Source organism: Oculina patagonica, chromosome 1 (assembly GCF_052425735.1).
Source record: "Oculina patagonica isolate OP01 chromosome 1, crgOcupat, whole genome shotgun sequence".
NCBI lineage: Eukaryota > Metazoa > Cnidaria > Anthozoa > Scleractinia > Oculinidae > Oculina > Oculina patagonica.
Window position 1 is genome coordinate 23182971 of NC_135758.1, and position 21821 is coordinate 23204791.

The 21821-nt window shown below is 40.5% G+C and overlaps 2 protein-coding genes across 3 annotated transcripts in view; one reads left to right on the forward strand and one right to left on the reverse strand.

The window, feature by feature from the left end:
• The window catches only part of LOC144641571 (GTP-binding protein Rit2-like), a 158510-nt gene that overhangs the window by 118654 nt on the left and 18035 nt on the right, over positions 1-21821 (reverse strand). The gene's annotated exons all lie outside the window — the stretch shown is intronic.
• Positions 770-16233, forward strand: LOC144633160 (uncharacterized). 2 transcript variants are annotated; one of them, XM_078492080.1, is made up of 5 exons: positions 770-907; positions 1232-1256; positions 5839-7310; positions 8959-12744; positions 15039-16233. In XM_078492080.1, exons 3-5 carry the CDS (start codon positions 5912-5914, stop codon positions 15524-15526), a joined length of 5673 nt encoding a protein of 1890 aa, XP_078348206.1. In that variant the 5' UTR covers positions 770-907; positions 1232-1256; positions 5839-5911; the 3' UTR covers positions 15527-16233. The 2 variants fall into 2 exon arrangements, with proteins under 2 accessions (XP_078348206.1, XP_078348126.1); XM_078492000.1 differs by lacking the exons at positions 1232-1256; positions 15039-16233 and having other exon boundaries at positions 776-932; positions 8959-13098.

Here is a 21821-nt window from a genome sequence, read left to right on the forward strand (position 1 = left end):
CATGCAATGCGATCGTTCTAAAAGCCTTGCTAGCATATCAACATATTCCTCCCGAGTATGCAAGTTGAGGTAAACCGGAGCTTTTCTTAAAGCAAAGGAATGGTACTTCTTTTATGCTGAATTCGCATAAAACCAACAAAAAAATAAAGGCCACTGAGCTTGGCTACACGATTTCAATATATATATATATAAATTTAGAGTTATTACATTTTGCGTTATTACATTATGCGCTAGAAAATTTGTTACATTTAATTTTGCATTAAAAAGTTATTACATTTTGCGTTAACAACTTTATTACATTATGCGTCAATGTTATTACATTTTGCGGCGATTGTTATTACATTTTGCGTTAGTATTACATTTTGCGGCGATTATTACATTTTGCGGCGTAACAGCGTTGCATTACGAGCCCAAGCAACGGCTGTCCAAAGGAGACTAAACTGGGTGAAACTATGGCACATTTCTTCATGCATGAAAGCATTCAATGACTCGGTTTTTATCGTCAGATAAGTCAATAAAAGCTTTTATTTATGTGGTTTAGAATGGTACGAGTATCTTTTAGTCACTGTAGGGGTCAAATACAGCTTTGAGGCACGCCCAGATATGATCTCCTTCAAGACTAGCATTTGCCAAGTAACATTAGATCAATAGAAACACCCACTTTCGGTTTTGATATCCTTTGGCAAGCAAACAAAAGACTCAGTCACGAGAATGACTTTTTGACCCGTTATTCTCGAATGTTCTCAAGCTTTGATATCGGGTTATTTCCCAGAAAACGAGACAACAAAGCTATTTTGAGGTTATCCTATTCTGTATTCTTTCGTATCTTATATATATTTTTGTACCTTTTTTGTCAAAAAACACAGAGATTTATTGTTTCTCCAAAGGAACGTCTCTGATATTGAAGGTAAGTAAAAACTTTGCTATTATATGTTAGCTTTGACGTGTCGGGACAGAACAACAAAGTGCAGATTATTAGCTATTATTTATATTCGCTTTACCGCGCATACTTCTTGATCAGTTAGTTCTCTATCATTCTGAAATGTAACGGGTTATGCTGACACAACTGAAAGACAGAAAAGAGTCGATCTAAAGCAGCAGTACCTATTCATATTCTAAACCGCAACCAAGCGATTGCCTGAAATCGCATTAATCCGCTCCCAGCCCCTGCATTGTCTGCATTCTGGCAGTGAAGATTTTAAAGCAGTTTCTTGTCTTTCTTATGTTTCAGTTCTTGTGTGAAATTTCAACAAACTGTAAGTAGTCATTCATTATAATATTTCTAGCGAACATTATCCAGTTCTCAACGATCCTTGAGTAAATATATTTGGAGCAAATTTTTTGCTGCCAAGAGATTCCTTGAGAGATTAAATTGACGCTGACCTAGTCTGTCTGCGTACTACGACAATGCGAAATAGAACTTAATTGTCGCGGCTTAGGCCGCTATTTTTATTGGATGCGCAAACACATACTATTTAATTTGTCGACGCCAGTCTGAAGTTTGAACCTATATGTATCGAACTACATGAAATCAGAAGAATTTTAATTTAATATACTGTGGGTTTTAATATCGATTTTCAATGACAGCATCTTTGATCAGTAAAATGACACACTTCCTCTTTGAAAAACATGCTTGGACGAGCGTTTTAGATTCGATCTCCGCACTGGATCACTGCAAAGTTGGACAAAGGACAAAAAAGACAAAAGATTGGTCTTTTCTTATAAGCACTGTAGGAAGCAAATTTCTGTTCAAATTAAATCGCCCTACTGTAGTGTTTATATTTTTGGCGTCCTTTCGCTTTTCCTCGCTCGGGTCAAGCTAGCATGTTTACTTTCCGACTCCTAATGCTCAAAGAATATAAACCATCAACTATCATATTAATGGTGGCTCTGTGACAATTATTAGTATTATTTTGGCAAGAACTATCTTGGTACAAAGTAGATATTTTTTACATTCTTGGTGAAATGCTGGGTATGCATTATTATAAACAAATAAATGACAGTAAACTGCTTTTATGAACAGGGTCACACAATGAGCAATGCCAAATCAACATGCTCTTGTAAATGTCAATCCAGCTATTTCCAGTGCCTGCTCCATTCCACTGTTTTTAGTTTAACTGTGTCCCCATGATTTTTTGAATTTTACCTAATGTAGGTAGGTTGTCAATGAATAGAAATTCGGCACGCAAACAGTACGGTCACATGAAATACTGATGTCAAACCGAGTCGAAGCCACACTCAATTTAGTTTAGGTTTTCTTTTGAAGACTCTTTAAAGTGGCCAACTGCCTTCATGAAAATGACCACCATTACTGAAGTTACATATTAAACTAATCACACCAAGAGTCGCCATTTTTTAAAGCATAGGAATGAGCTTTCTTGACTGTTTTACATCAAAACCACAATTTCCAAGGAAATTCTACAAAATCAAAGAAAAACCCGTTTAACGGCTTAGAGGAAAGCAAAGGGTTTATGCGTGACGCGTGATGAGGGCAAAAATTAGACCGTGACGCGTGAACAACGTGATTCGTGATTTTTTTTATTATTCTGCTGTTTCAAGTATAAGTGACACGTGGATTTGGTTGCAATTTGTGCGTGAAACGGGTTCACGTTCCCCTCTCCTTTGCTAGCCTCGGTTAAGGGATGCAAAGGGATGAGTCGATTTCATCACGCATTGGTCCATGGGCGTAGACAGTCTCTTTACTGAGAAACCCAATACTAACTATCGTATATTTTAAAGCCCCCGTGACCGTCCACGGAAAAAAAATATTTTCCTTGGGCGTTAAAGAAAACATGACCCTATGATAGCGTTAGCTTGAACTTCGTTTAGAAAATATAGTCTTTGCTAGGAAGAGAAGGGCTGGAAAAAAGGCTGGAGCATCTAGAAGTATATTCTAATACTTCAGTCGGCCAATGTAAACCTATATATTCCTCTATCAAACCTTTAAGTTTACGCAAAAAGTTAGGCATTCAACAGACGCAAGCAATTTCTAAAAACATTTACAGAATTGAAACCAACCCATTCATTCTTTGTTCTCTACCTGCATAACAAATCAGTCAACTTCCAGACATACAGTGTATCAGATAATCCTGTAAGGCCAGGCGTAGTCAATCGATAAACCGATAATCGATAACAATCAATAGCAATCGATATCAATTATTGATATCGATTTTTGATACCATTCGATAGAAATCGATAAAGGAAAAGTGTGAGTGAAAGGATGCGAAAGGCCCGGGGGGGGGGGGTACTTGGGTCAATCTTTATTGAGTATGTGGCACTATGTGCCGCTGGCCCCTCAGAACCCCTAACCCATTATAGTCATATTCTATCGCGAATTATAGACCCCAACTTAGTCACTTTCTGGGAGCCGTTTGTCAAATATTAAACAACAGCAATAAATACTGTAACATATTTTTCGGCGAATCTTTCAGTTTATTAATCACAATTTGCCAGAATTTTCTTACTATCAAAATCCCGGAAAAGTGTGACCCCATTCTAGTCACCCTATATAAAATACTTGAAAAGGCGACGCCATTATCGTCAGTCCAGTCGTGAAAATGCGTCCCCATCCAGCGGCACATCCCCAGTAGCCCATTTATAGGAAGTGCTCCCCCTAGGGGGTGAAAGGATAGGTTTATCGAATGCTATCGACTTTTATCAAAAAACTATTTTTTGCCAATTTCTACAAGTTAAACACGGACACGATGTTGTTTTTATGGTAAAAATACAAGAATGATATCGATGTTAAAGGAGAAGTTCACTCCAGAATGGCCATTTATTTTCTTTACGCCAATAAAAAGTTTATACAAAAATATGTTATTCACCAAAATTTCAGCTTCCAACGAGCGCTAAAACCCTACGAAATCTTTCTCTAAAGTAGCCCAAAATTCGACAACTGAACGCCGCCATCTTGGAGCTTGTAATGTATGCGTGACGTCAAAGAGCTCAGCCTGAAGTTTGAATACTCAAAACTCCTTGTTTTGTTTTGTTTGTCAAAATGCCTGTTTGTGCAGCTCCATGTTTCTCAAACAGAGCTCCAAGAGATACAAAAAAACCTTTCACCGTCTTTCAATATCTAAAGAAAAAAATGCTCACGAATGGATTATAAGAATGGGCAGAAACGAAAAATTCCTGGCAAAGCGGACATAAATATTTGTGTGTTCCGAAAACTATACGGAAGACTGCTTCGAAAACGATCACAGATACAGTCTTCTGAGTGAAAATACCCACAAAAAAAGAAAAAGGAAAACGCAATACAAATATAATTTCACTTTTTTACTTTATTTCAGGGAGGATTTCTAATCAACCAGAGAAACTCTCTGTTGTTGTTGTTGACTTCGTCGTATTTTCTCGATTGAACGCGGGTCCCCGATTAAACGCCGGCTTCGTATAAACGCCGGGTCAAAACTGCTAACTTTTAAATAAACCCTGGGGGCGTTTGATCGAGGTCCCGGCGATTATTTGTGGTCAAGCAAACAAGTAAATATATTCTTTTCAGTAGCGCTGCTACGATAAACTGGTACGGTCTGCTACTTTGGTAATTTTTTATAATGTTCAAGGAAACGTCCGGCGTAAAATAACTAGGATGGATGCTGTAAACAAAACGAAACAGCAATGTTCGCGTTCATGTCGTCATGACTGACGCGAACAGTGGAGGAGGACGTTTATTACCGCGAAGGACATTGGCGACATTGCCGTTTATGGACTTATTGGCTGTTTATGTTCTGTTTGTCACAAATCTTGATTGCAACATGCACGTACCGTATGCAATACTGCAACATTGGTAACATGATCATCCTCGGAGACCCAGAGACAGACTGTCGAGCGGGACGACGAGAAAAATCGAGGGTCTCGAAGGATAGGTAATAATAGATCAACCTGAAAAAGTTGCAGAAAATTGCACTTCGATAATGAACTCGATCGAACCCCGATTTAACGCCGGAACACACAAATATTTGTGTCCGCTTTTGAGCAATTGTTCTTTAAATATTGAAAGACGGTGAAAACCGAAATACCTCTTTTTGTATTCCTTGGAGCTCTGTTTAAGCAAAATGGAGCTGCACAAACAGGCATTTTGACAAACAAAAGCCACTACAAAGAAACAAGGAGTTTGAAGTAATTAAAATTTTCCCGCTCAACTTCAGGCTGAGCTCTTTGACGTCACGCATACATTAACAGCTCCAAGATGGCGGCGTTCAGTTGTCGAGTTTTGGGTTACTTCAGAAAAGGATTTCTTAGGGTTTAAGCGCTCGTTAGAAGCTGAAATTTTGGTGAATAATATATCTTTGCATAAACTTTTTATAGGCGTAAAAACAATTAATGGCCATTCTGGAGTGAACTTCTCCTTTAAGCTTTAGGAAGTTGTGGCCAAAGTAGCGGTGTGTAATCATCTAGTCTCGCTATAGCAACGCCATATGAAGCAAAAAGATGAAAACGTTCGGGAGGGCTACATTTCCCGTGCATATATAGAATCGAGCTGGACTTTCATCGACACGAGAACGCCATACAGGAGATGGCATGCAAGATGCAATCGACAGCGCTGCCTGGGAAGAATGGACTAGTTAAAATACTTTTCCTTTATTGTTTTCTATCGAATGGTATCAAAAATCATATCAATAATTGATATTTATTCGTAATATTTCATAGTTTATTCATAGTTTTAATATTCGTATTGTTCTGTGTATTTTTTTATTTTTTTGTACATAATTATTGAGGGCCACTGATTTGCTTCTCGTTAAATAAATTTCTGCTTCAATTACGTTTTCCTCCAGAGACATAAAACCTTAAATCGGAGGGGTTCCTTTTTTATTAGTAACCGTTGACATTGTTCTTTCACAGGCACAATGGTGATTTGAACTGATCTAAATACACTTATGAACTGAGATTAATTCACATTTAAAGGAAGAAAGTCATGGCTCTACAGCCGTTTACAAAGGAACAACTGAATTATTTCAAGTTCGCTTTCGTGGTCCTCAATGAATTCCCAAAGGCCTTACGACAAACCTTCAAACAGGTGTGGAACAACACCTTTGGACATCTTCCCAGTTTTCAACCGTGGGATGACTCCATGGCCGTGCGAAATATGTTCCTCGCCACAGAAGGTGGAAAAACCAAAGTTCCCACAAATTTCTCTTACAATGAATGGGATTGTACCGCCTTGTTCCAAGCCACTATCTTCGCACGGTCCTTCGCTTTACCAGATAGTGCAGGTCACCACAAGACACTAAGTGATTTGTACGTGAAGCCCCATAAACTACCTCATGGAAAGTTCCATGCTTCAGTGAGGAGCCCGAGTGGAGACGACGCTGAAACGTTCGCAATGGCGATTGACCAGCTACGTCTTTTGCGGAATGCGTTTTGCCATTCATCAAGTTCCACGATTGACAAACCAACATTTGACCAATACATACAACTAACTAAAGACGCGCTCGATGCCCTTGGAGTGACGACAGATCCTGTTGACGCCGTTGGAGGTTTGACTGAGGCAGACTTTCCTACACAAAGAGTTCGCACGTTGGAGGATGACATCAGAAAAGAGCTTCAGGCAGAAAGCGCATTTCTCAAGGAAGATGTTAAGGACGAGTTAATAGGAATACGGTCTGGTATCGCGCAATCTAACCAGGAACGACAAGAAGATGTAGAACAAGCAACGAAAGAGAGAAAAGAGATTCAGGAGCTACAGGACCAGCTGGGGAAAGACATCAAAAAAGAGCTTCAGGCAGAAAGCACATTTCTCAAGAAAGATGTGAAGGATGAGTTAAGTGGCATACGATCTGATATTGCGCAATCGAACCAGGAACGACAAGAAGATGTAGAACGAGCAGCAAGAGAAAGAAAGAAGATTCAGGAGCTACAGAACCAGCTGGGAAAAGACATCAAAAAAGAGCTTCAGGCAGAAAGCAAATCTCTCAAGGAAGGCGTAAAGGATGAGTTAAGTGGCATACGATCAGATATTGCGCAATCGAACCAGGTACGGCAAGAAGATGTAAAACGAGCAGCGAGAGAGAGAAAGGAGCTTCGGGAACTACAGAACCAGCTGGGAAAAGACATCAAAAAAGAGCTTCAGGCAGAAAGCACATCTCTCAAGGAAGGCGTTAAGGATGAGTTTAGAAGCATACGATCTGATATTGCGCAGTCGAACCAGGAACGGCATGAAGATGTAGAACGAGCATTAAGAGAACGAAATGAGGAATTTCAGGAGCTAAAGAACCAGTTAGAATTCCATAAAGAGGAGTTGAAAGAAGAAATGAGCGAGAAAGTTGCCGAGTTGAGCCGAAAGGTTGACGAAGTATTCATCAATAAGAAATCAGGTACTAACTATTGTTAGTTTAAGGCGAATACATACTTTGTGTAACGGCCTGTTGTTTTTCAGGACCTTTCCTTACCAGCGGGTCTTTTAATTATAAGCAAAATGGGGATGAAGTGAGGAGAGGTAATACCTCATACAGACCTTATTTCAATAAAAATTCCTCTCAAGTCATTTTTGGAACATCATTTTGGTTTCTAGTTTTTTATCCCCGCGTGTTGCATGGATGTTTTGAACGCTAGTTGCGCAAAGAGTGAAATAAAGATAGAGGAATGCTATTTCTTATCCTCTCTTGTTGCAAGTGACTGAAGAGATCGGATAAGCATCACAAAAACCGACACTTCTAAATTCTAATATGTTTTAACAGTGGATAAAGAGCCACTCTGTTTAAATGCCACTGCAAATTCCCAATTGTTTTTATTCATTTAATATTTCTCAAGACTATTTGCTAAAAATATTACTCCTTGACGATGTGAAATTCATTAAGAAATTAAAACGTTACTCTGGTTAAAAATTTGTTGTAAAAATGTTCGTAAAATATCCGCAATGTCCCAACGTTTCGGCTTAAACTAAAGCCTTCATCAGGGGAAGTGATAAGTGAATAACAAAAAGCACGTTTCTATATAATATGCAAATCGAGAGCTAATGTTTGTCCCTAAAGGCTAAATTTAGAAATTCGTGCGGTAAAAGCATGCCGTCATCGTGGTTTAGCGGATTCTTGCAAGTGTTTATTTCCCAAGCCTCCAAAATACGTCTTTGGCGCCAATTTGTGCTTGTACGTAGGATCTTTGACGATTCCCAAGAGGTGGTGTGGCCAGAATGAAAACAATGTTCCGCTAAAGTTGACTTGTGCGAGTGTTTGTTTTCAACTGCTTTTTGATGCTCTTTGAGTGGGGTGGAAAATGTTCGTTTCGTTTCTCCGATGTAGCTTTTGTCACAAACTTGGCAGGGAATTGAATAAATTGCGCCACGAGTTCGATCTTTTGGCACCGGATCTTTAGGTTTGGGAAACAAATTGCCGATGGTTTGGTGTGGTTTTAAAGCAACTTTGATATTATAATTGCTTAAAATTCGCTTGATTGGTTCCGTAGTACCCTCTGATGTACGGCAAAATGCAGAAACCTTTTTTTGTCATCAGGTTCAGTTGCAGGCGTTTGTTGAGAAGGTCGTTTCGGTTTGCTAACATCAATCACAAAGCGCTTCGGGTAGCCATTCGCCCTGAGTGCCGCGGTAACATGTTGCATTTCCTTTGACTGTTGATCAACAGAAGATGGAATAGTTTTTGCACGATCAGTCAAAGACTTAACCACCGCCCTTTTGTGAGCAGCCGGATGGTGGGAGTCAAACGAGAGATATCTTTCTGTGTGTGTCGGTTTGCGATAGACTTTAGTGGAGAGTTGGCCATTGTCTTGTCGACAGACAGTGACGTCAAGAAAGGATATTTTCCGTTCTGTTTCTCTTTCAACCGTAAATTGGATAGATGGCTCGATATTGTTCAAATGATTCTGTAAGGTTAGCACCAGGTTGGATTTAACAGCGGCACAAAATTCGGCATAAAATTCTTTACTGGTACAAAAAAAATAAGAATTTCTCTTTGACTTAAACAAAATTGAAGCCTAATCTGAAGCGTTTTCTATTTTTCCTTTTCTTAGAATCAAAATCCTGTCTACCAAGATCGTGTCTTCCTTCAAAGGTTCCCAACTTCACTGGACGCGAGAAAGAATGTGACGAGGTTATTGGTCACGTGACTTCAGAATCTACTCGACTCATCTCAGTCTGGGGTTCACCAGGATTCGGCAAAACGTCCATTGCAATCGCAGTGGGACATCATCTCCAAGCACAAGGTCTGCCGGTATACTTTCTCTCTTTACGCGGACTTAAGTCAAAAAGCGACTTAACATCGAAATTGCTTGGCTTGTTTCGTCAGTCCACTACGCTTCAAGATGAACAGTTTCGAGCCCAGCGTTTATCAGCAGATGATGAACTTTGCTCAATTTTTGATGAGATAGTAGATCGTTGCGTTATCATTCTTGATAATTCCGATGACTTATTTGAAAGTGGCATGCCAAACGTGAAGGAGGAGGTTGTTAATTTAATTGGAGAAATTCTCAATCGCAGCGACAAGGTGACCTTCCTTCTAACCACAAGAGAATCTCTCAGATTTTTGGATTTACGTTTCCAGGGACACCAGGCTGTTAAAATAAGAGAGCTAGATGAATTTTCTTCTCAAAACCTTGTTGGCGAATTGCTTCCACAAGCGAGCACTTCAGACTGTAAACACGTTGCGCAGATCTGTGGGAGCGTACCACTTGCCATGAAGTTGCTGTGTTCGTCTGTTTCTGAAGATTGTTCTGACCCTAGCCAATGTATTGATGAGTTTATGGAGTCTACAGAGAACATTGTGGAAATGTTAGACAACCCAGATTATCCCAGCGATCAGAGACTGAAATCTCTTTTTGACGCTTCTTTTCAGAGACTCTCCACGCAAGAAAAAGAAGCGCTAGTATCCATAAGTGTTCTTCCGGAACAGTTTGATGCAAAGATCGCCGCAGCTATTTTGGGTATTAGAAGAACTGAAGCTGCAAAAATGCTGAAAATACTTCAAAGGAAATCTCTCATTGATTCTGGTTCAAAATCTGAGAAATTTTCGTTTCATAAGCTCCTTCAAACATTAGCAAGAGAAAAAGGAGAACTGGAAATGAAAGAAACAGTTCTCAACTCGACAATTCGCTTCAAGGAATTCTACATTGCCTTATTTGAGAAGCTTAATGAGAATTTCCTTACAGGACATTCCATGTTGGCTTTTATCGAGTTCTTCGAAGTTGAGCAAAACATTGTTCAAAACCTTATTGACGCTTGTTTGGAACCGAAGACAGTTGACAGAGTTTTTGATGTTCTGTTGAAAGCAAAGCTGTTTCTTGCCTTTCTTTATAGGAGCGATGAAGCTATGTTTAACAAGATTTACGATTCAGCAATAACGGCAGCCAATCCTCTTGAGAATCATTTCTACAAGGGACTGCTTTATTCCAAAGCTTTTGGTGCTGTGGCTTTCGGTGAAACTGGAAAAACGAAGCAACTGCTTTCTGAAGATGGCAAAGTTCATGAACCTACTTCCGTCTGTGACAGAGAACAGTCAGGAAAACACTTGGTCTATAATGGAATCTCTCAGCTTGTTCTCGGGAAAGTTGAAGACGGAGTGAAATGTCTAGAAGAAGCCGTTTCTTCGATAGGTACAAATTCAGAAAACGCAATTCTCAAGATTATTGTTTTTCAAATCCTTACACTGTATTACAGCTTCAGAAACGACACAGTACATTCATCTCTCTTTTACAAGAAAGCATTACAAGAATGCAGACATGTAGGAGACGCGGGCTTATTAGTGATTCCTAAGTTCGAAGGAACCGCAAAGGAAAGCGTACAACGCAACACACATTCAAGAATACAAAACAACACGCAGAACCAGCCACTTCAACTTGCAGTCATCTTTCTTGTGAGCCAAGCAGTTGCAAAGTTCTCTACAAATGAAAGCGACCAGTGTTTTTGTAACTTGGTATCCAGAATACTTCAAGACTCTGAGACAGCACTCCCAAAAGGTACGACAGGTTCGTTCAATTATAATCGCACTGGCGTATTTGTGTTAACGAAATTATGCAAACGCGAAGATTCACTTTCTGTCGACGAAATAATCGCTTTTAGCAGCAAAGCAGACCAGGGAAACTTAAACAACAAAAACTACTCGGAAGCTCTTGAATCTTGCAAACGTGAACTTGCCATCAAACTTAAACTATTCGGTGAAGAACGTGCAGAGACCGCTAACAGCTATCATTCATTAGGGATTACACAACACTCACTAGGAAACTATACATCAGCTGCTGAGTCAGCCAAACGTGCACTTGCCATCAGATTGAAAGTGTTTGGCGAAGAACATTCAGAGACCGCTACCAGCTATCATTCATTAGCAACTACACAACACTCACTAGAAGACTATACATCAGCTGCTGAGTCAATGAAACGTGCACTTGCCATCAGATTGAAAGTGTTTGGGGAAGGACATCCAGAGACCGCTAACAGCTATCATTCATTAGGGAATACACAACACTCACTAGCAGACTATACATCAGCTGCTGAGTCAGACAAACGCGCCCTTGCCATCAGATTGAAAGTGTTTGGCGAAGAACATCCAAAGACCGCTGACAGCTATCACTCATTAGCAGCTACACAACACTCACTAGAAGACTATACATCAGCTGCTGAGTCAGCCAAACGTGCACTTGCCATCAGATTGAAAGTGTTTGGCGAAAAACATCCAATGACCGCTGGCAGCTATCATGAATTAGGGATTACACAACACTCACTAGGAGACTTTACGTCAGCTGCTGAGTCACACAGACGTGCTTTTGCCATCAGATTGAAAGTGTTTGGCGAAGAACATCCAAAGACCGCTGACAGCTATCATGAATTAGGGATTACACAACACTCACTTGAAGAATATACGTCAGCTGCTGAGTCAAAGAAACGTGCACTTGCCATCAGATTGAAAGTGTTTGGCGAAGAACATCCAAAGACCGCTGACAGCTATCATTCTTTAGCAACTACACAACACTCACTAGCAGACTATACATCAGCTGCTGAGTCAGACAAACGCGCTTTTGCCATAAGATTGAAAGTGTTTGGCGAAGAACATTCAGAGACCGCTGAGAGCTATCATGAATTAGGGATTACACAACACTCACTAGAAGAATATACGTCAGCTGGTGAGTCAAAGAAACGTGCACTTGCCATCAGATTGAAAGTGTTTGGGGAAGAACATCCAAAGACCGCTGACAGCTATCATTCATTAGGGATTACACAACACTCACTAGAAGACTATACATCAACTGCTGAGTCAATGAAACGTGCACTTGCCATCAGATTGAAAGTGTTTGGGGAAGGACATCCAGAGACCGCTGACAGCTATCATTCATTAGGGATTACACAACACTCACTAGCAGACTATACATCAGCTGCTGAGTCACACAAACGCGCACTTGCCATCAGATTGAAAGTGTTTGGGGAAGAACATCCAGAGACCGCTGACAGCTATCATTCATTAGCAACTACACAACACTCACTAGGCGATTATACATCAGCTGCTGAGTCAAAGAAACGTGCACTTGCCATCAGATTGAAAGTGTTTGGCGAAGAACATCCAAAGACCGCTGACAGCTATTATTCATTAGCAACTACACAACACTCACTAGGAGACTATACCTCAGCTGCTGAGTCATTGAAACGTGCGCTTAACATCAGATTGAAAGTGTTTGGTGAAGAACATGCAGAGACCGCTAACAGCTATTTTTCATTAGGGGTTACACAACACTCACTAGGAGACTATACCTCAGCTGCTGAGTCAGCCAAACGTGCACTTGCCATCAGATTGAAAGTGTTTGGCGAAGAACATCCAGAGACCGCTTACACTAGGGGACTATACATCAGCTGCTGAGTCAAAGAAACGTGCACATGCCATCAGACAGAAACTTTTCCAAGACCGGTGACAGCCGTTATTCTAAGCTGTAACACAGCACTTAGTCAGAGACTATACCTCAGCATGACTAGTCCATTGCTCTTATCCTCAGCTGCTGAGCCATGACTCAGGTAAATGTCCTGTATCAATTCAATCCGAACGGGGTTCCACTGTATTGTTACCAGTTAGGGTGTTCCATTCCAATTCGGATCACGGTCTTTTCACTTTATTAGGGACTGTTCACAAAGTTCAGAGGGGGGGTGGGCTATGAAAATTGGGGGTTGGCCACTATTTTTCAACATGTCAAAAAGGGTGGGTCAGGAAAAATTATTCACTGCATTAGGGGTGGGTCATGGTTAAATTATTCATTAAACGGCATCTATAATAGTGCAACCATTCTATTAGGATGCCTAAAACAGTGTTTCTGAGGTGCTAAAAATCTAAATTTCCCCGGGGGAACATCCCCCAGTCCCCCTACTTTGCCATGTAAAATCACATTAACTCAAAACCACCAACTATAAGCTATTGTTATCCCTTTAAACTGTAGAGTCTACATGTACAATGGTACAAATATTCTACCAGAATGCCTAAAATAGTATTTCTGAGTTTCTAAAAATCTAAATTTTTCGGGGAGCATTCGGTCCCGGGACCCCTCTACTTTGCCATGGGCTCCTGACTTTGCTTTGTACAAACATCATTAGCTCAAAACCACCAACTATAAGTACATCCCTTAAAACTGCGGAGACTACATCTGCAACAAAAATTGTACCAGAATGCCCTAAAAATAGCATTTAAGGAATTCTAACACTGACATGATCCAAACTTTCCTTAAACTTTCGATCTCGAAAATTGTTGGGAGATTCTGACTAAAGTGGTAAGCCAATGTTCCCTATCTACATTACTGGTTTTGATTGGGGGGTGGGCCACAAGGTTTTTCTGTGTCACTCCAGGGGTTGGCCGCCCTAATGTTGTCAAATAATTTGGGGGTGGGCCACTGAAAATCAGTACTTAAAAAGAAAAATTTCATAGCCCACCACATTACCCCCCCCCCCCCTGAACTTTATGACCGGTCCCTTATGGTACCTGCTAGAATAAGCTTTCGTAGTAGCCTGCAAACAAGTAATGGTAATAGGGCTTAGTCAAGTCCAGTTTGTTCTGTTATTATACGAGTGACGACGACCGCGTAGCGTGTGTCCGATTGGTTATTTCGAGTAGAATTATAGAATTAAACGACACAAAGTTGTATTACAAATTAATCATAACTATAAAAAAAATTCGATGAACAAATCTTTGATTTTTACTAAGCAGATATTTTGACGCTTTTGGCGTTTTTTTGGCATGAGCAAACTACAATTTCGTTTATTACTCAATTCCAAACTGAAAAAAGAACAACAGTACAAAAAATCTTAATATGATCGACGGTATTTTAAACTGCACCTTTCAGTGAATGTTATCCATTTTAGCAGCAAAATTAAGTCGGAAAATGACTGGGGGATCCGTTCCCTGCTAAGTACCTGGAATCGTAAGTCCCTTGCCTGCGTAGCAGCTGCTTCTTCCAAAAGCGCAAAAAAAAGGACGACCGATTTTTTTTGCGCGTTTTACTCCTCAAGTAATAAATAATAAAACAATAATATTTAACGAGGGGATCCAACTCGCCAAGGCTGTTTTCTGTGGCGCCCCATTTTGCGTGCCTTCCATGTTAGCGCTTTCAAAGTGGAAATAGCTGCTAAGCAGGGTTGTATGTTATATATGGAATACATGTTTTACTTTATATATTAACAGTTTCATTAAAGAGTCGTATTGCAATCATTTCATTACTGCCAACTGCATAGTCCGCTACAAAGTGTATTAGCATTTTCAACAAAATTTAGGACAGCTATTTTTTGAAAAGCTTTTGTCCTAAGTTCTTAACTACTAAATATTTCATTTATGTATTAACATTTTGATCATTTGCAATAACTGGCAAATTATAAGCGCATATAATATGGATATTGCGCTTTGTACAAGCAGACCAGGGAAACCTAAACAACAAAAACTACGCGGAAGCTCTTGAATCTTGCAAACGTGAACTTGCCATCAAACTTAAACTATTCGGTGAAGAACGTGCAGAGACCGCTAACAGCTATCATTCATTAGGGATTACACAACACTCACTAGGAAACTATACATCAGCTGCTGAGTCAGCCAAACGTGCACTTGCCATCAGATTGAAAGTGTTTGGCGAAGAACATTCAGAGACCGCTACCAGCTATCATTCATTAGCAACTACACAACACTCACTAGAAGACTATACATCAGCTGCTGAGTCAATGAAACGTGCACTTGCCATCAGATTGAAAGTGTTTGGGGAAGGACATCCAGAGACCGCTAACAGCTATCATTCATTAGGGAATACACAACACTCACTAGCAGACTATACATCAGCTGCTGAGTCAGACAAACGCGCCCTTGCCATCAGATTGAAAGTGTTTGGCGAAGAACATCCAAAGACCGCTGACAGCTATCACTCATTAGCAGCTACACAACACTCACTAGAAGACTATACATCAGCTGCTGAGTCAGCCAAACGTGCACTTGCCATCAGATTGAAAGTGTTTGGCAAAGAACATCCAAAGACCGCTGACAGCTATCACTCATTAGCAGCTACACAACACTCACTAGAAGACCTTTTTACGCTAGTACAGCACGGATCGACGTTGAATACTGGCTTCGCTTAAAACCGTTGAATGGACAAGTCAATACATACGCAAGAACTATTTTTTGTGTTTTTAGAGAGCAGATAATGAATGAAAATGAGAAAGGTAGCCAAGCGTTTATTCAGGTGTCAAACAAATCAAATTAATAGCAAGTTGTTCTACTCACTAGAGCGTAGTATATTCCGAAGGGAAGTATTCCCATATGCGGGCTTTATAGGCATGTTTCTCGGGATAAGTTGTTTTTGAGGTTCTCGGTCCTTAAAAGGCTTATCATTGTTGCCCCTCTGAGCATTGTGCTCCCGGTGTGATCCTATTTAAATTAATAAACGTCCAGCCATTGACGATAAAGTTATTGTCTGTTAAAACTAAAGTACTCGTTCAACTTTCCATGCGTCAGAAACAGATATAAGAACATGTCCACAAAACTTCTAGTTATCATCAGTGTTTGAGAATCTTTGTGAAACATACTTATCCTAAATTTACGGGAGTATCCCCCCCTGGAGTATATTGTAAGATTACTATTAAATTTATTGAATCTGTGGTATAATGGCCTGTGAACAGAAAAGGGCTACAAGAATTTCCTCACGTGTAAGCTGTTCTCTTTGCCCTATTTCCGACTACATCACAGGCTAATGATATAGTTTGTATTCAAGTTGTATGAATTTCTTTTTTTTAATCGTTTAACTGTACTGTATCAACAACTAAATATAGCTAAATATTAGAAAGATCTCTCTGTGAAACGTGCTGGTACCTTATTGTCTATTTTATAAAGTCAATGGGCTGCTCGTTTTACGAGTGCTGGTGCTGTCGGACAATTGTCAGTGAACAACTGTTAGCTATGACGGAAGGCGTGGAGACAGTCATTACAGGGGCGGATTTAGAAGGCGCCGAGGGAGCCGCGGTCCCCTTTTTTATTCCCAAGCCTTAACTTTTGACCACAAATGCTACCAGTATGCTATAAGCAACACCTTCACGAACTTGAACGCGGAGAAGGCGGCGCGGGGTGGGGGGAGGGTGGTCACAATATCCTCGGCCTCCTCTTTTTGAATTTATTTCTGGGTCCTCCACCTCTGTATTATACCATTTCGAAGAGTGGCAACCGTATTATTGGCGAGTACTATTAAGTCTAACCCACCATCTATCAAACTTAAATGAAAAAGTTTTCTCGGGGCTAAGGAACCTTATGTGAAAGTACAGGACTGCTTTGCGACAATTTTACAGCAAACTTCTAATTTGTACAAAGTTTCTTTCAAGCTATGTAAATACCTTAGTTAGTTAGTTAGTTAGTTAGTTAGTTAGTTAGTTAGTTAGTTAGTTAGTTAGTTAGTTAGTTAGTTAGTTAGTTAGTTAGTTAGTTAGTTAGTTAGTTAGTTAGTTAGTTAGTTGGTTAGTTAGTTAACTAACTAGCCTGTTTCTCACTTGAGACACTTAGAATACTTTAACTCTTTATCGAGAAGAGAGTTCGGAATCAGGTCGTAGATCCGTACGCTTCGTACGTATGCGTCGTAAACTCACCTTTAAGTCCGTAAAGGGATGCTAACGACCCGTGCAACTCATTGTGATTTCAAGATGACGCTTCATATCAGTGCAACAGTATTGGGCGATATTTTGACTTAAAGAACTTGCTTGGTACTTTACTGGCAGATATAAAGTTCAATAGATATGTACACTTTCATCAAATCTGGACATGTTTAAATTTATCTTGAGAGTCACCTACAGTTTTCTCTTGTTTTACTGTTTAGAAAAACTGTTATACAACTCTTATCCGGTCCTTTAAAGGCCGGGACACACTAGGCGACAAGTCGCCACGTGTGTTCTGCTTCTAAAACAAGTTGCTACGACAAGAGGCTTCTTCGGTGCACACTCAGCAAATTTGGAGAAGCTTTTTCCCATAGTGTTTATTATTTTTATCCCAAAGGAGTCTATTTCAATTTCTTTATAGAACTGGATTTAATCTCGTATCCAGATCTTCTCAACCCTCGGAGAGAACATCTGGTAAAGTCGGATTTTGCTCGCGTAAAATGTGTCAGTAATGTGACACACAACGCGACTACGCATGCTCGGCAATTTAGTGGATAAAAAGCTCACTCGGCCACTGTCAATGGCTCATGAACTTCTTTCCTATACAAGGAAAGACAAGTAACACAATCTTGAGATAGAGTTGAAGAAGAAAAAAAGCCGCCACTCATGTTTTGCTGCTAAATTACAACATTCAACCCAGCCTTCAACGGCGGGAAAAAGCGCGCGCTGTGTTTGACGGGTACAAGCTAGCTGTACGCGTCAAGTACGCGTCATATTTGCAAAGTTCTTAACCCATCTTTTTACCCACGAATATCGTCTTTTTAAAACATTTTGTACTGACAAGCTTGAACTACAAACTGTATCTGTAGTTTATTCGCATTGATAACGTTTAAAACACGAACGCGTTTTTAGCAAAGCCTTCAAATCCAAATACTTTCTTACTAGCTAACGTACGGCGCGCGCGTGCGAAATAAATTTTGCATCATCCGTGCGCAAATGCTGAAGCTGTTCATCAACCAATCAGATTGGCGAACTGAAGGCACTTGACCAGATGTGTACTACCGTGGTAAGTAGACATCTGGGTACGAGATTAAACTGGATAAGCATTTTAGTTGTGGTTTCATTCCATGGTGAAGGAAAAAAATCATCGGATTGCTCAGATTGTTTGTCGTCTTTATTAGCCTGCAAACAGGCTCTCTTTTAGGGGGCAACAATTGCAACAAATGGGTTTCTGAGGGATCATGGGAAAACCTCTGATGCTATCTCATTGGTTATTTTTATATGATTTTGTCGCAGTGACTTGTCGCAGGAGTGTATACATGTACATGCTGCGACAACGCTGCTTTCGCTTATTTTTTCGCTGCGATCAGTCGCACGAACTTAAACTGTTCGCAGCGACAAAAACTGATCGCAGCGACAGAGGTTTTCACAAAAATGCACAATGTCACACGAGGCGTCATGATGCAGCGACTTGTCCCGGGGGGGCCTCCCATATGAAAGGGACGGGGATGCTCGTCGTCTCGCTTAGGGTGTAAATTCGGATTTCGTCTTATATAGGGTGTTCCAGGAAAAATACCAATATTTTTTAGCCGTCAAGGTCTCGTTTAGGGTTGCACACGAGGACATATACAAATATAAATGAAATTTTCAGTATTTAAGTATCTTTTAGGGGTCCTAAAAACCTTGAGACACGCCCAAATTGGTCTCTTTTAGGGGTTCTTTTCAAAATTTCCGACGAGCATCCCCGTCCCTTTTATGTGGGAGTCCCCCTCCTGGGCGACTTGTCCCGCGACATGTTGCATCGAGTTGTCGCCTAGTGTGCCTAGGCCTTAACTCTCAGCGTCTCTTGTTATTGTTTGGTTCTGGCTTTAAGAACCCTGTCAGGAACTTCATACAATATGGAGCTCAGCTGAATGTTCAATTAGGAGTCGGTTTGTCAACACAGTATTACTAGAACAAACCTCTGTTTCAATAAACAACTATACTAAGAATCGCAATAAAAAAGTGTACAAATGAGACTTAGTCAAATAGAAGAAGAATTCCACACTGTATAAACTGGGTGCCCGGGGATATTCCCTATAGTGAACTACTGTATACGGCTAGGCACAGCCCGAAAGCGGTAGATTTCCATGCTGTAGTTAAACATGATAAATTGTAGGGATTTCACGAGTTGAATTATACAAAAGGGTAGGGAAAACTGTTATTTACGTTTTTAAAAGGGCCTTACAAACATCTTTCGTACATCCACCGAACGTTCGATGCAGTATCCCTTCTGTAGGAATGCGAAAGCGCTACCGTTTTCCTCTCGAAGGTAAATGAAAGGGTAAGAGTTTAGACCTCGAGCGGAGCCTCCCCGTATAAAATTTGTAGGACCCCCCCCCCCCCTTCCCGGGACTGAGTACAAACATTCCCTTGATGCAAAATGAAATTTGCCAGGTACAAATGACACGACGGATGGCAATACTGTAGGGGAATGGGTATGACAAATGTCATACATTGCCACAATACGCAGCACGACGCACACTCGAAACATGTGCCGCCACAAAGTGACCACACCCTACCTATAGAGAGTTTTTATAATAGAGATAAATCGTGGAATAAATTTACGGCTTGGCTTGTGTGGCTGAGCGACTCTTTCATTTTGCTCTTTCATAATAAATAATGCACAACAAAAACCAAGTTCTAAGTCAGATAGACTAAATCCGCGGTGTGTTTTTCTAATCCTGAACATTTCGAAACATTTGGTTGAAACCTTTAAAAAAATATCTTGTTTGAAATATTGGTGATCTGACTGTTTGTGGTATTGGAGAAATCAAGCTATAAAGTGTTACTAAGTTTTTCTTAATATCTGATACGCTGCTCAAAGTAGCCCTTCTATCCGTGGGGGCGGCAAGGGGGATGGGAAGCGGGGGGAGTGGATTACTGAAGAGAAATTACATTTATGTTCCCTTTAACACCAAATTACACACCATTCATGGAAATGGTAGCTTGGGAAAATGATGAGCTTTTAAAATGGAAATTGGAACGATGTTCAAGACAATGATTGCTGTTTTCCCATTGCGTATCACTTCAAAGCTTTCCTTTAAAGTATATTTGAAATATTTTGAATTGTGTCTAATTTGTAAGCACCTTTTTTACTGTAAACAACCGTTGCTATGTTAAAATATTGCTACCAGTGGAGCAAAATCTTTGCAAATACGTTTCGCAAATGACTAGAGATTATATCCGTTCATGTTTCAAAAAATGGTCTTTTTATAAGAAACGTGATGTCTCTTCGCAGCAAAATCGTACCCTTCGGAGTTTCACGACGCGACGAAAATGAAGAAACGGAACACTTACATGACAATAAAAGCACACAGGATTGTCCGCCAGGAATGTAGACTTGTAAAAAAAGAGAGAATGTACTTTGAAACCGATGTTTAAGACAGCACTCATGAAATCAAGCCCCTGAAGATGGTCGTGTAGCCAAGTTAAACCTGTCCCAGACCTCAAATAATGCTTGCCCGCCAGGAGTCTTGGCATGTTCAACTGGAACGAGATGCAAGATTGCCAAGGTCACTTTTGATTCTCGGTTGCTAGATTAATATTCCTGGAAGAAAATGCATGGTTGAGGAAGAAACCACCCTGCGGTCGAAACAGCAACAAGTCACAAAAGCAAGTGCGCCCTGGAATGTGAGCGGGCGATGAGGTCAGCGAGAATTAAAAAATACATGGCTACTTAGTCCAGTCCCTGAACTCTCCCTTCCGCGCGCCCTTTATAGGGGCTGAACCCAGGCGCGCGAAGAGAGAGTCCAGGATAACTTGCATGCACATGCGCCAGTTTTTCTCCCAAAATTGGGGGAAAAACCATATTTGCCAGCACTTTTGTAAACGCGCACGCACAAATGACGAGTTCAACTACACGACCGTGTACTGAGGCAGGATCACCGAGAATACCTTTACAAAGAGCCTAGCTTACCATAGTATATACTAAAAGATAACAGACAAAACACAACTTGCTATCTGTCAGCTATTCCTGGTGTATTGAACCTGTTAATTCAATTGCCTTTGGCTGCAATATAGTACAGTTTTTTTCTTTCATTAATTCACGCGCTTGGTTGCGTAGTTAAATTCGTCATTTCAGCAAGCAATTTTTACCATAGCACGCGTCCCAAGCAAGTAACGCCACACTCCTCGTTTCTGATTGGTTCGTTTTGAGAATGCGTATGCAAGTTACCCTGGACTCTCTCTTCACGCGCCTGAGTTCAACCCCTATAAAGTGCGCGGGGAACGAGGGAGTTCAGGGACTGCACTAAGGGCTACTATGAAGAAGCCAGTATTCAGTCCTCTATACCGGGGGGGGGGGGAGGGTACTCATAAAAGTTTTATACGGGGAGGCTCCGCCCCAAGTTCTAACCCCTTACCCTTTTATATACCATTTTTGACAGAAATTGTACCCCTTTCGTATACCTTTAACTGAAAAAAGGTACCCCTTTCATATACCTAAGAGACATGGAGTGGACTTAAAATAGGACTTTTTCTTGACATTTTTATGTAGCGCTCAATAATTTAAAATAATAAAGCTATAAATTGCGTCTGTTCGAGATATTTTAATAAAAGGCCCTTTTAAATAGCCAAATGACAGATTTCCATACCCTTTCATATACTTAAACTCGTGAAATCCCTACCCTTTTATATACCTGAAGCCTAAAAAAGGTACCCCTTTCGGGCGGAGCCTCCCCGAATGGGCCATTATAGGAAGTACCCCCCCCCCCCCCGGGTCCTCTATGTCAATCTCAGAACATTACTAGCTATT